The sequence below is a fragment of the Nilaparvata lugens genome, unplaced genomic scaffold, assembly GCF_014356525.2.
Source record: "Nilaparvata lugens isolate BPH unplaced genomic scaffold, ASM1435652v1 scaffold4719, whole genome shotgun sequence".
In the NCBI taxonomy this organism is placed as follows: Eukaryota; Metazoa; Arthropoda; class Insecta; order Hemiptera; family Delphacidae; genus Nilaparvata; species Nilaparvata lugens.
Genome location: NW_024090774.1, coordinates 10,475 through 25,296, shown reverse-complemented (window position 1 = coordinate 25,296; position 14,822 = coordinate 10,475). Strand labels below are relative to the sequence as shown.

General features: G+C 33.7%; 1 protein-coding gene across 1 annotated transcript; it reads left to right on the top strand.

The window, feature by feature from the left end:
- Window positions 1-1,602: 1,602 nt before the first annotated feature.
- Window positions 1,603-10,205, top strand: LOC120355772 (the record flags this gene model as incomplete). Its single annotated transcript, XM_039444460.1, is given in 3 exon segments — window positions 1,603-1,636; window positions 5,682-5,792; window positions 9,934-10,205. Coding segments are annotated over 2 exon segments (129 nt in total), but the record flags the coding sequence as incomplete, so codon positions are not given.
- Window positions 10,206-14,822: the final 4,617 nt, after the last annotated feature.

Here is a 14,822-nt window from a genome sequence, read left to right as displayed (position 1 = left end):
GGTTAACTTAGGGGTTGTAACGAAAATCCCAATAAAATGCTGTAATTCACCCCGAAGACTTCTGCTACTGCAAATATTGACAACAGGGTAAACAGCTAGATGGAAATTCGATGAGCGCTACTATTCAAAAATTATTTGTCAGCCCATTATTTGCTATCCAGAGATTGTCAGTTTGGTGTAAGGGTAAGCATTCCTGACCGGCAATTAGGAGGTACTGGGTTCGATTCTCGTGCTGACAAATAATTTTTGAATAGTAGCGCTCATCGAATTTCCATCTAGCTGTTTACCCTGTTGTCAATATTTGCAGTAGCAGAAGTCTTCGGGGTGAATTACAGCATTTAATTGGGAATTTTGTTTAATGATAATATAGAATTAATTTTTCTATCTGTTTGAGTAAACTGATCTTCTGCTAGAAATCACATTGACAGTTTTTCAATGAATTAAGTTACTTCATTTGTTTTATTTCAAAGTTTTCTTTAACTTTGTAATTTATTAATGAATAATGACGATGTCTCAACATAAATTTGACTTGAAAATCATTTTTTAATAAAATCATTTTTTTTCTATTCATATTGTGTTTTATGACAAATATTGGGGCACCGCGCCTCGCTCGTTATTTTTATTCATTGATAAACAAAACACAATTCTTTATAATGATCGTGTTTATATTTTACAGCTGGCTATACGTCAGCTTATGAATTTCTGGGATGAGATATTTTTATTTTTCCTACAGTTACGTTGAAAAGTGGCCATTGCTGCACTGTTTACAGAACGCAAAGAATCACTTTTCCGCTCTAGTGCGGAAAAAATTTTTCTGCACTCCAGATTTGCAACATGGCAACGCAAAATACTTAGTAGGTTATATGGAGCAACAGTGCAGCAAAATCCAAATGAAGTTGGTAACAGTGACTGGGCTGCTATAGTGAGCAGAGGTGCAACGAAGCACAACGAGCAAATTATTAACTATAACCAAGGACAACGAGGACTTTAAGATTTTAGGATTAAGGTTTTTATCAATAATAAAATTACACAGAAAAACATTTGATGGATTTCAGACAATTATACCCATAATTACCCACTTCTCATATTCAATGGTAACTGTAGGAAAAACTTAATGTGAAATACGTGCGCAAAGTTCCTCTGCTACACTCAACAAACCATTCCATAAACGTTTCTTTCGGTGCAGCAAACTGTCACTTTGCGCACTAGTTGCACAAATAACTATTCCAAAGACCGAGTGCGTCTCACTCACTTTTTTATTATCCACAGACGACGAAAGTCTCAGCTGTTTTTCCAAGGATGAATTATCATTTTAACGTCGTTCAGCGAGTTTTTCCAGGGATGAGACCTAGTGCAATCGAATTTTTATATCATAGTGAAAATCGTTAGAGCTGTTTTTGAGATCCGTTGGACATGAATAACCATAAATAAATATAAATAACCAAATATAAATAATAAAAATAAATAACCAAATATTAAAATTTATATAGGCTACAGAAATTGCTCGTTCATATAATAGGATAAACGCTGATTTGATTGATTTTTGAATTGAAAGTAAGTTATCTTATTGTTTATAAAATTAAGGTTTTTTTTTATTTTCAGGATAAAATGAAACCCTCTGATCCTGAACCAGGAGGTGAAGTATAACTATAGTTCATTACAGAAATATTTAATTTTATATACATCTGAAAGAATTGAATATCATATAGGCTACCTATGAAAAAGGTTTTATTCTAAAAAAAATTCTGTATGGTTTTGGCTTTATCAAATTGTAGATCTTCCCAAATGTAATTTCTCCAAATGCGATGAATTTTCCACTTTAAGTAAATAAATGAAATTATTTGATAGTTGCCTATTATGAACTTAATGAATATCTGTAAAGATTAATTCTGATTAGTCGTTAATAACCATTATAGATGTTATAGTTACATCCACGTTATAATGGCAGTATTTGATTAACATTGGTATTGCTATCCTTGTCTATCATTCCACAAAGCAGATAGCGCTATCTCTTCCCACCTCCACAACGTTCCCACATCGTTTCTCAACAATGTAATTAATCAACAAAATATATCATCTCAATTATGAAAATTTGTTATCTAGTCTAATCATTGAAAAAAATATGTTTTTGTGACGAATAAAGTATAATCGATCATTTTAAACAAGAATAGTGTTATTCTATCTATATATATAGAAGCGAAATGGCACTCACTCACTCACTCACTCACTCACTCACTCACTCACTCACTCGCATAACTAAAAATCTACGGACCAAAAACGTTCAATTTGGTAGGTATGTTCAGTTGGCCCTTTAGGGCGCACTAAGAAATCTTTGGCAATATTTAACTCTAAGGGTTGTTTTTAAGGGTTTAAAGTTCGTCTTTTAGCATGTATATTCTTCTCTCTCAATCTCTTAATTATAATTGAAATTTCCATATCATATGTACTATAGAACTATAATCTAGATAGAGTACCTCTTCAAAACAGTTGTTAACTGGTAACTAAATTAATAATTTTGTCAGGTTGGCATTAAGTTGAGTTGACTTTGTTAGGTTGGCACCAAGTTGAAGATTTAAATGCATTTATCGCGGAAAAATTGATTGGGCACTGCTACTTCAATCCTGGGAATATTATATTACTAGCCGTCAGGCTCGCTTCGCTCGCCATATCCGTTTAGCCAGACGTTTAGTCTGGACCCCCGACTGGATTGTTCTAACATATGATAAAAATGCTCAAATGAAAAATGCAGGCGAGCGAAGCGAGCCTGCTGATTTCATTCTTGGTCAATCCAGTAGAAGGTCCAGGGGGCGGAGCCCCCTGGCTAGACGGATATGGCGAGTGAAGCGAGCCTGACGGCTAGTACTATGATAAAGGAAAAATTGGTTTATACTGGTAGGGGATAGGAAATTCACGAATGACGCATCATCACGTCTCAACTACTCAACTGATTAACTTGAAATTTTGCATATACAAATTCTTAATAAACCTAGAATGGTTATAGGCCTATTTTTACCTATATTACAATTCTTCAAAATTTCATCACGCGAAGTTTTAAAATAGACCTTCGCGGAGCACGGGTTACCTGCTAGTATTACCAGGACCTCCTAAATACCGATATCATATATACCGATACCAGCTATCCTCAATAGAAGGCATTGGCAAGGCCATGAATCGGCAACGTTGTTCTCCTATTTTTCTCAACTGTCATTATAACGTGGACCTCACTATAGTAAAGCTGTTTAAAGTTAGTTTTTAATAATTAATAATTCAATTATATTCTTTTAATAATAATTGGTTGTCATATTTGTTTTATGCTGCTTGTTAATCAGCCGATGAAGATGCTATAAGTAAGTATATAATACATAAGATTAGAAATCAAAGTACTTTTTATTTTCTAACCAAGCTCCAATTAAATACTTTTTCCTACAGTTACGTTGAAAAGTGGCCATTGCTGCACTGATTACAGAACGCAAAGAATCACTTTTCCGCTCTAGTGCGGGAAAAATTTTTCTGCACTCCAGATTTGCAACATGGCAACGCAAAATACTTAGTAGGTTGTATGGAGCAACAGTGCAGCAAAATCAAAATGAAGTTGGTAACAGTGACTGCTGTGGCTGCTATAGTGAGCAGAGGTGCAACCAAGCACAATGCGCAAATTATTAGTATTAGATATTATAACCAAGGACAACATTTTTATTCGATTTGACAATAAAGTAAGGTTTTTATCAATAATAAAATTACACAGAAAAACATTTGATGCATTTCAGCAATTTTACCCATAATTACCCACTTTTCATATTCAATGGTAACTGTAGGAAAAACTTAATGTGAAATATGTGCGCAAAGTTCCTCTGCTGCACTCAAGATACCATTCCGCCCTCGCCTACGGCTCGGGCGTAAACGTTTCTTTTGGTGCAGCAAACTGTCACTTTGCGCACTAGTTGCACAAATAACTATTTCCTTCACCTACTGTCTGAAGTACTTAGGCCTACTTTACTCCCTGAAACATAATACTAAAGTGTCACTTTTTCGCTCTCGGTAGTAAAAAACAGAAAAATTTCCTAGGGAGGAAAAGTGACTCCATTTAAATAACATGGGAAGCATCTCTATTTCAAAAACTCACATTGTAATAGGTTAGAAGGTCTAAGCTCAGATGAGAAAGCGTAATAGAGGTGTCTGTCATTGAGTCAACTGAATTCAATACCACAACAAGAAATTTGATCAACTCATGAAATATAATATGTTAGTATGATATTATATTCTTAATATTAGTAGATGATAAAAATTTATACAATTTTTAAAATATTTTATTCTATTCAAAATACCAGCCAACAAATATTTTGATCTGCAATTCAAATCTGAAACGCGTGATCTGGAGTCAGCCATTTTTGGTAGCCGCTCATCTGATATAATTGTTACAATTTTTCCCACAGATAGCGCAATCGGCAGTGCCAATCAGCCGACTGGTTTTTAGGTTTTAGATTTTAGGTTATGTTGTTTGGAAACATTTTCACCAATACGTGAGTTATTAAAATGATTTTATTTGCAGTTTTTATAAAAAAATGTAGATGAAGGAAAAATATGTACATCACGAGCAAAAAATACATTTTCTCCCTCAGGAAAATTGTTGCCCTAAGCTTCACCTCGGACTTCAAACTTTTTCCCACAGGGAGAAAAAGTTGTACTTTTCACTCTAGATATACAAATAACTATTTCCTCCACCTCCTGTCTAAAGTGCTTACTTTACTCCCTAGAATATAATACTAAAGTGTCACTTTTTCACTCTCGGTACTAAAAAACAGAAAAACTTCCTAGGGAGGAAAAGTAACTCCATTCAAATAACATGGGAAGCATCTCTATTTTAAAAACGTACATTTGAAATAGGTAGTGCGGGAAAAATTTTTCTGCATCCAGATTTGCAACATGGCAACGCAAAATACTTAGTAGGTTATATGGAGCAACTGTGCAGAAAAATCCAAATGAAGTTGGTAACAGTGACTGGGCTGCTATAGTGAGCAGAGGTGCAACCAAGCACAACGAGCAAATTATTAACTATATATTATAACCAAGGACAACAAGGACTTTAGGATTTTAGGATTAAGGTTTTTATCAATAATAAAATTACACAGAAAAACATTTGAGGATTTCAGACAATTTTACCATAATTACCCACTTTCATATTCAATGGTAACTGTAAGAAAAACTTAATGTGAAATACGTGCGCAAAGTTCCTCTGCTGCACTCAAGAAACCATTCCGCCCTCGCCTCTTTCGCGGTGCAGCAAACTGTACTTTGCGCACTAGTTGCACAAATAACTATTGTCATATTAATCTGAAGAATAATAATTGAGAAATTGAAAACATTGCCTGCTTGTGCTGATATTACTACATGCATTCTATAAACATAACCTAGTTTACAAATTCCGAATCATGAATTTTGTGGAAGTTGACAAAACTTCCATCTGGAGCGCTGAAGGTATTTTTTTTTTGTAGCAGTTTAGCTGTTCCTATTTCAGAACTAGGAAACATACTCGACTGTAAAGAATACATATGGTTTCATTACAGTAGAGTATTATGTTCATTTGTTCTGCAAACAGCTGTTTACCGGCTTGATTTCATGCATGGAAAACAGGTGAGATTGAATGACTATGACAAAAAATATGTTTTCTAATTATTGTCCAGGTCTAGCAGGGCTGATAAGGAGAGGTGAGCGGCACATACACAGAGCACGAGGGATGGTTCAACGGTTGCTAACTTCTTTCAGAATTTGCAAATAGTCCTACAATATTAATGGTAGGTACTGTAATATTGAGTATGGTGACAAACTTGGCTTTCTTCTTCTTCTTCTCCTTCTTCTTCTTCTTCTCCTTCTTATCCATCTTCTTCTTCTTCTTCTTCTTCTTCTTCTTCTTCTTCTTTTTTTCTTCTTCTTCTCTTCTTCTTCTTCTTCTTCTTCTTCTTCTTCTTTTATTTCTTCTTCTTCTGCTTCTTCTATTCTTCTTCTTCTTCTCTACTTTCTTCATTCTTCTCTCTTCTTCTTCTTCTTTCTTTTTCTCTTCTTCGTTTTCTTCTTCTTCTCTATCTTCTTCTCTTCTTCTCTTTTCTTCTTTCTTCTTCTTCTTCTTCTTTTCTTCTTCTTCTTCTTATTTTCTTCTTCTTCTTCTTCTTTTCTTCTTCTTCTTCTCTTCTTCTTCTTCTCTTCTTCTTCTTCTCTTCTTCCTTCTCTTCTTCTTCTTCTTCTTCTTCTCCTTCTTCTTCTTTAATTGACTTCAATCCATTTGTAACAATAGGCTTGATAATACAAAAATGGAGAAAAATTATTTGGTTCAGTTTCCGGCGGCTAGAAAAGCGTAACTTGAAAGTTTATTGACTTGAATCAATATTTCTAGCCTTCAAATGACGGATCTAGAATCTAGGGCAAATGCTTATTATTTATTAATGTAAATCAAGTAAGGCAAACGGGCTTGTATTGTGCTAAGCATTGTAGTGACTTTGCGCTTACTGACTTAATTCATTCTTCTTCTTCTAAGAGATTGTACACATTCTACTGTCCATGTTTTCCAGGGTTTTTTTTTAAATTTTCTGACAGTTCTTCCAGTTTTTCACATCTTGCTGTCCATTGTTTCTAAATTCTTCTTCTTCTTCTACTTCTTCTTCTTCTTCTTCTCCTTCCTTCTTCTTCTTCTTCTTCTTCTTCTTCTTCTCTTCTCTTCTCCTTCTTATTTTTCCTGGAAATATTGCTAACATCTATTAGAATCTACAAAATATAGTCTGTCAAAGATAATTTATCATGGAACATAAATTGATGTTCATCTTCTAGATAGCAAAGGAAGATATGCCATATTATTCAGGTCGTTTATATTGCTAATTTCTTCTCCGATTATTGTCTATTATTAGTGTGTTGTTGGGAGTGTAAGAGTGTAAGAAGGGCACAGTATGAGAGACTACCAGCGTCACATAGCTGCACCAAAAACAACTACTAGGACTATCGGCTTCAGTTAACACTCACATTTGCAACATAGACACCCTATACACTGTCTATTATTAGTGTGTTGTTGGGAGTGTAAGAGTGTAAGGAGGGCACAGTATGAGAGACTACCAGCGTCACATAGCTTCACCAAAAACAACTACTAGGACTATCGGCTTCAGTTAACACTCACATTTGAACATAGACACCCTATACACTGTCTATTATTAGTGTGTTGTTGGGAGTGTAAGAGTGTAAGAAGGGCACAGTATGAGAGACTACCAGCGTCACAGAGCTTCACCAAAAACAACTACTAGGACTATCGGCTACAGTTAACACTCACATTTGCAACATAGACACCCTATACACTGTCTATTATTAGTGTGTTGTGGGAGTGTAAGAGTGTAAGAAGGGCACAGTATGAGAGACTACCAGCGTCACATAGCTCACCAAAAACAACTACTAGGACTATCGGCTACAGTTAACACTCACATTTGCAACATAGACACCCTATACACTGTCTATTATTAGTGTGTTGTTGGGAGTGTAAGAGTGTAAGAAGGCACAGTATGAGAGACTACCAGCGTCACATAGCTTCACCAAAAACAACTACTAGGACTATCGGCTACAGTTAACACTCACATTTGCAACATAGACACCCTATACACTGTCTATTATTATGTGTTGTTGGGAGTGTAAGAGTGTAGAAGGGCACAGTATGAGAGACTACCAGCGTCACATAGCTTCACCAAAAACAACTACTAGGACTATCGGCTACAGTTAACACTCACATTTGCAACATAGACACCTATACACTGTCTATTATTAGTGTGTTGTTGGAGTGTAAGAGTGTAAGAAGGGCACAGTATGAGAGACTACCAGCGTCACATAGCTTCACCAAAAACAACTACTAGGACTATCGGCTTCAGTTAACACTCACATTTGCAACATAGACACCCTATACACTGTCTATTATTAGTGTGTTGTTGGGAGTGTAAGAGTGTAAGAAGGGCACAGTATGAGAGACTACCAGTGTCACATAGCTTCACAAAAACAACTACTAGGACTATCGGCTTCAGTTAACACTCACATTTGCAACATAGACACCCTATACACTGTCTATTATTAGTGTGTTGTTGGGAGTGTAAGAGTGTAAGAAGGGCACAGTATGAGAGACTACCAGCGTCACATAGCTTCACCAAAAACAACTACTAGGACTATCGGCTACAGTTAACACTCACATTGCAACATAGACACCCTATACACTGTCTATTATTAGTGTGTTGTTGGGAGTGTAAGAGTGTAAGAAGGGCACAGTATGAGAGACTACCAGGGTCACATAGCTTCACCAAAAACAACTACTAGGACTATCGGCTACAGTTAACACTCACATTTGCAACATAGACACCCTATACACTGTCTATTATTAGTGTTGTGTTGGAGTGTAAGAGTGTAAGAAGGGCACAGTATGAGAGACTACCAGCGTCACATAGCTTCACCAAAAACAACTACTAGGACTATCGGCTACAGTTAACACTCACATTTGCAACATAACGGTCCAACACCATGGCATATCACCATAAATTATACAGTATCATCACATAATAATAATACAGTATCACTACAATATAATACAGTATCATCTCCACTTGATACACAACACCATAATTTGATACAACACTTGCGAATTTTGAATGAATTCTACAAATCATGTCATATCTTCTCATGCTATCTTTTCTCTATGGTATTCAAATGACACAGTATCATCTCAACTTGATACACAACACCATAATTTGATAAAAACCTTCCAAACTTTGAATGAATTCTACAAATCATATCTTCTGATGCTATCTCTTCTCTTTTTGTATCATCGTAAATGATAGAGTATCATCACATATGATACAGTATCACCACAATATGATACAGTATCATCTCAACTTGATACACAACACCATAATTTGATGCAAAACTTGCAAATTTACAAACCATGGCATATCTTCTCATGCTATCTTTTCTCTATGGTATCACCATAAATGATACAGTATCACAAAATATGATAACAGTATCATCACAATATGATAAAGTATCATCTCAACTTGATACACAACACCATAATTTAATACAACACTCCCAAACTTTGAATGAATTCTACAAACCATAGCATATCTTCTCATGCTACCTTTTCTCTATGGTATCACCATAAATGATACAATATCACCAAAATATGATACAGTATCACCACAATATGATACAGTATCATCTCAACTTGATACACAACACCATATTTTAATACAACACTCCCAAACTTTGAATGAATTCTACAAACCATAGCATATCTTCTCATGCTACCTTTTCTCTATGGTATCACCGTAGATGATACAGTATCATCACATATGATACAGTATCACCACAATATGATACAGTATCATCTCAACTTGATACACAACACCATAATTTGATGCAAAACTTGCAAACTTCTACAAACCATAGCATATCTTCTCATGCTACCTTTTCTCTATGGTATCACCGTAGATGATACAGTATCATCACATATGATACAGTATCACCACAATATGATACAGTATCATCTCAACTTGATACACAACACCATAATTTAATGCAAAACTTGCAAACTTCTACAAACCATGGCATATCTTCTCATGCTATCTTTTCTCTGTGGTATCACCGTAGATGATACAGTATCATCACATATGATACAGTATCATCACATATGATACAGTATCATCACATATGATACAGTATCACCACAATATGATACAGTATCATCTCAACTTGATACACAACACCATAATTTGATACACAACTTGCAAACTTTTAATGAACTCTACAAACCTTGGCATATCTTCTTATTGCTATCTTTTCTCTGTGCTTTAATAGGCTACTGTATACTATATATAGGCTAATGTTGTGTTCATATTAAATAATTTTTAAATCTCTTTGTTGCAGGACTATTTATCTTCTATTTTCCTAAGCAATGAATATATTGTCTGACTGCTCAACTTCGAAAGCGAATACATATTGAATACAGCAGATACATTTATTGTGAAAATTAATAGATAAATACTGCACCAAACTTGTGTTCTTCTATAGAAAAATGGAGTGTGAAAACCTGGACTTGAAAATATATGTGTCCTTGAATTCTTGCATAGATAATGGATGTAATATAATAATATGATCAGTTTTCAAGACATTTTGAGTTTTTTAGAACTATCTAAAGGGGCTCATGGTTTCTTTTTTCCAGTCACACCAAAACCTATTGTATTTTTAGTGATTATTTTTAATTGTAAAAATATTTCTTTTACAGACGGAAATTACAGAGATATTGCAACTATTCAAATGCTAATTAATTAATAATTATTATTAAACGAAAATCCCAATTAAATGCTGTAATTCACCCCGAAGACTTCTGCTACTGCAAATATTGACAACAGGGTAAACAGCTAGATGGAAATTCGATGAGCGCTACTATTCAAAAATTATTTGTCAGCCCGGGAATCGAACCTAGTATAAAATGAGCGCTGCTATCCAGAGATTGTCAGTATGGTGTAAGGGTAAGCATTCCTGACCGGCAATTAGGAGGTACTGGGTTCGATTCCCGGGCTGACAACAATTTTTAAATAGTAGCGCTCATCGAATTTCCATCTAGCAGTTTACCCTGTTGTCAATATTTGCAGTAGCAGAAGTCTTCGAGGTGATTTACAGCATTTAATTGGGATTTAAGTTTGATGATAATTATTGTATTTTTAGTGATTATTTTTATTTGTGAAAATATTTCTTCTATTTGTGAATCTTAGCGTGATCAGTGTCTTTTAAATACAGTCACATCTAATAATAAATCATGTGACATCTTATATCGTGTGACCTGGATGACTCAGGTTTGGTGTCAGAGTTTTCAGGTCGCAACTGATCAATTTCAGGGCCTTGACATGACCTGATAACGGCTTCCTCATGCAGCCGGTACCGACGATTCAACGTGTTCATCTGAAACACTAATAGATAATTTCCGGTCTGACAAATAATTTTTGAATAGTAGCGCTCATCGAGTTTCCATCTAGCTGTTTACCCTGTTGTCAATATTTGCAGTAGCACAAGTCATCGGGGTGAATTACAGCATTTAATTTGGATTTTCGTTATATAATAATAATAACTGATAAATATCTTACCATTTTATGACGTGGTAAAATATTAAACCATTCAAATATTCATCATTACGGGGGTTTGTTTTAAAGTATGACTGCTTCGAACCACTAATCGATATTTTATCATTTAAGCTCAACTGACACTTAGGCGACTCAGGTAGAGAAGAGACTGGACTCTAGTGGAGAGCATGTGTTTCCAAATGGTGACGTCGCGGAGACTAGAATCGACTGGTCTGAGTGTCACCATTTGGAAACACATGCTCTCCACTAGAGTCCAGTCTCTTCTCCACCTGAGTCGCCTAAGTGTCAGTTGAGCCTTAGGTTGTAGAATATTTTTATCATTAGGTGGCTCTGTTTTTAAGTATGATTATCTTGAGTCAACAATTTTTAAGAAGTTGTGAACTAAATTTAATTTTAGAATTTGACCAAATGTTTCATCTGGATAGATATCTTTTTTAATTCCAGATTTGATATCTCAGTTTATTTTGTGGCTGTCATTAAATAATTATCATTAGGTGGCTCTGTTTTCAAGTATGATTGTCTCGAGTCAACAATTTTTAAGAAGTTGTGAACTAAATTTAATTTAATAATTCGACCAAATGTTTCATCTTGATAGATATCTTTTTTAATTCCAGATTGTATTTCTCAATTCATTTTGTGGCTGTAAAACTTCTAGCACTGCTGTACTCATCTCTGAATAGTATACTAACTCTATATAGTACGACCTATGTTTCAAAGTCAGTCCAAATAATAGGACAGCAGAGTTGCCGATTCTCTTTTTTCACCGCCTTCTTTATCATAGCTGTATATAGTATCAACATATCTGAGTTTAGTTTAAATATATTATCTAGTATTTTATTTGTGTGAAGATGTACCTGTATTTTTAACAATGTTTTTCTTCAAGAATTCCATCAAAATTTCCCTATATTATAGTCTGTATTAATAGATGTGTATAATTGTGAGAAATTCCTCCATGGTCATAATATTATATTATGATTATAGTTTTTTTTTGTACAATGAATAAATAATGTTCATGTTTATAGAATAACAACATAGTATCCTTTTTTGAAAAGTTTCAATAAAAAATAACAGATTAAAAACACAACAACAGAAGAAGAAGAAGAAGAGAAGAAGAAGAGAAGAAGAGAAGAAGAAGAAGAAGAAGAAGAAGAAGAAGAAGAAGAAGAAGAAGAAGAAGAAGAAAAAGAAAAAGAAAAAAAAGAAGAAGAAGAAGAAGGTATTTTTTAAGTTCTACATCATCTTCAGGTTTCAAAAATAAATTTAAAAAAAGGGTACTACAGTGAGGTCCACGTTATAATGGCAGTGTTTGATTTGCAATGGTATTGCTATCCTTGTCTATCATTCAACAAAGCAGATAGCGCCATCTCTTTCTCGCTTTGCTCTGTGCCAGATCGTGTGGAATTAATAATTAATTAACAAAAAATTTCATCTTAATTATGAAAATTTATTTTCAAATATAATTTCTTGCTTAATAAGATATAATTGATCATTTTGAACGAGAATGAACAGTTGATATTACATCAATAAACCTGTATCGGCTAACGTCTATAGAAGGCATTGACAAGACAGAGGATCGGCAACGTTGTTATTCTATCTTTCTTCACTGCTATTATTACGTGATCCTCACTATAGATTAGTTATATTAAGAATAATTCTAAATAGAGATAATTCTATTCTCTGCGGTGTTGTTAGTATTGAGTATATCCTACTGTTGCCATAATTAATTAATTTTATTAAAAAATCTTAAGATATATATTCTTAAATACTATTATCTTTAGTATATGTCTGTATTGAGTAGGTATATCATTTTAATTGATAATAATATTATTTTATTTTACTTCAAATCAGGACTTATTTAAATTTTAATTGTAATTAGGTTTATTTAAGTTTGTAGTGTAATGTTGATGTTTTGGAACTTTTACATAATTGAATAGACTTAGAACGTTGTCAAAAATCCACTTTAATTAAATAAAAATTAAAAATTAATATTTTACAGGAGCATGCTTTCGTGTGTGCTCACACATCATCAGCTGTAAGTACAGTAAAGTTACAGGATGTAGAAAGATTCCAACTTAACAAAAACAAAAGCAAGAGCTACTTGATCTAAATTAAAATCATAAATCAAAATAGGAATGATAATTAGTCAGAATGATCAAGTAGCTCTTGCTTTTGTTTTTGTTAAGTTGGAATCTTTCTACTTCCTGTAACTTACAGCTGATGATGTGTGAGCACACACGAAAGCATGCTCCTGTCAAATATTAATTTTTTATTTTTATTTAATTAAAGTGGATTTTTGACAACGTTTTAAGTCTATTCAATTAGGTTTATTACTTGATTTTTTTTTATTAATTCAAATTCATATTTTATATCTTGACTGTTCCTCTCATACACTACTGGGTTCCTATATAATTCCACTGTACCCTCAGATAATGTGTATAATGGAAAATTTAATACAGTATTATATACTGTATCAATTACATAAAACATGTAATAAACTATACAGTATGATCCAAAATTGATGCCCCAATTTATAACAATTTAATTACTTTAAAAAAATGTACAAAAACCAATTCAGCTTCAAATTACTCAACAAAGAATAAACATTGGGGACAGAGCTTCGCTCTGGAGTACAAAAGCATCACAAATGTAGTATGAGAGAAGAAACTATAATTTATTTATTTATTTATTTATAAGGTTAGCAAAAAATACAATAATCGGAAAAGAAAAAACAGGCTATTGCCTAAAACCTCTTCAATTTCCTAATTTAGTTTTAAATTGTCCAAATATTATAGGTTATGTCCATTCAAATTTCTACACCAAATCACAATCTAAAATACAAATTAGAATAAAACAAACAATAATAACATTCATACAGAAATGTTCTATCTGATCACAGTAAATTGAGATTAATTCCCAGAGGAATGCAAAAATTCCCCTCACATAGGCCCAGTTGGACAAAAGCCGGTTAAATTTTAATACTGATTAACTTCACGTGAACCAAATCAGAGAAGGCCATTTCAAAGATGGATCTACTGGAATTAATCTTTTTTGCAACCGGCTCTAAGTACCTGATTGAATGATTACAAAAGTTCAACAGCTGAGTCATAATTTTGACACAGTCCCACACACATGAACTCGCTCACTCACTTCCATCACAAATAGACGATGAAATAATTGTTATCAGCTTTTTTTCCAAGGATGAATAATAATTATCCTTTTAATGTCCTTCAGCGAGTTTTCCCAGGGATGAGACCCAGTGCAATCGAATCTTCATATTATAAACAAACTTTGTTCTGAATTTCGTGAGAATCGTTTGAGATGTTTTTGAGATCCGGTGAAATACAAAACATATTCTCACAACATAACCTCACTTTGGACTATTTATGTGCCAAAATCAAGGAATTGAAGAAGTTTTGGGCAATTGCCTGTTTCTCTTTCCAAATATCGTGTTTGTGACTGTTCTAATAAATAAATAAATAATAAATATAAACATCTAAACATATAAAAAGAAGTTGCTCGTTTAATAGTATAGGATAATATTGAATGAAAAAGACTAAGAAATTGTCAAAGAACCACAGATTTATTGATACTTAGAAAGACCAGTTTCGGTTATTACACCATTGTCAATATCTGATAAACTCTGTGTATATGTTTACCATTAAACTCTGTTCATCA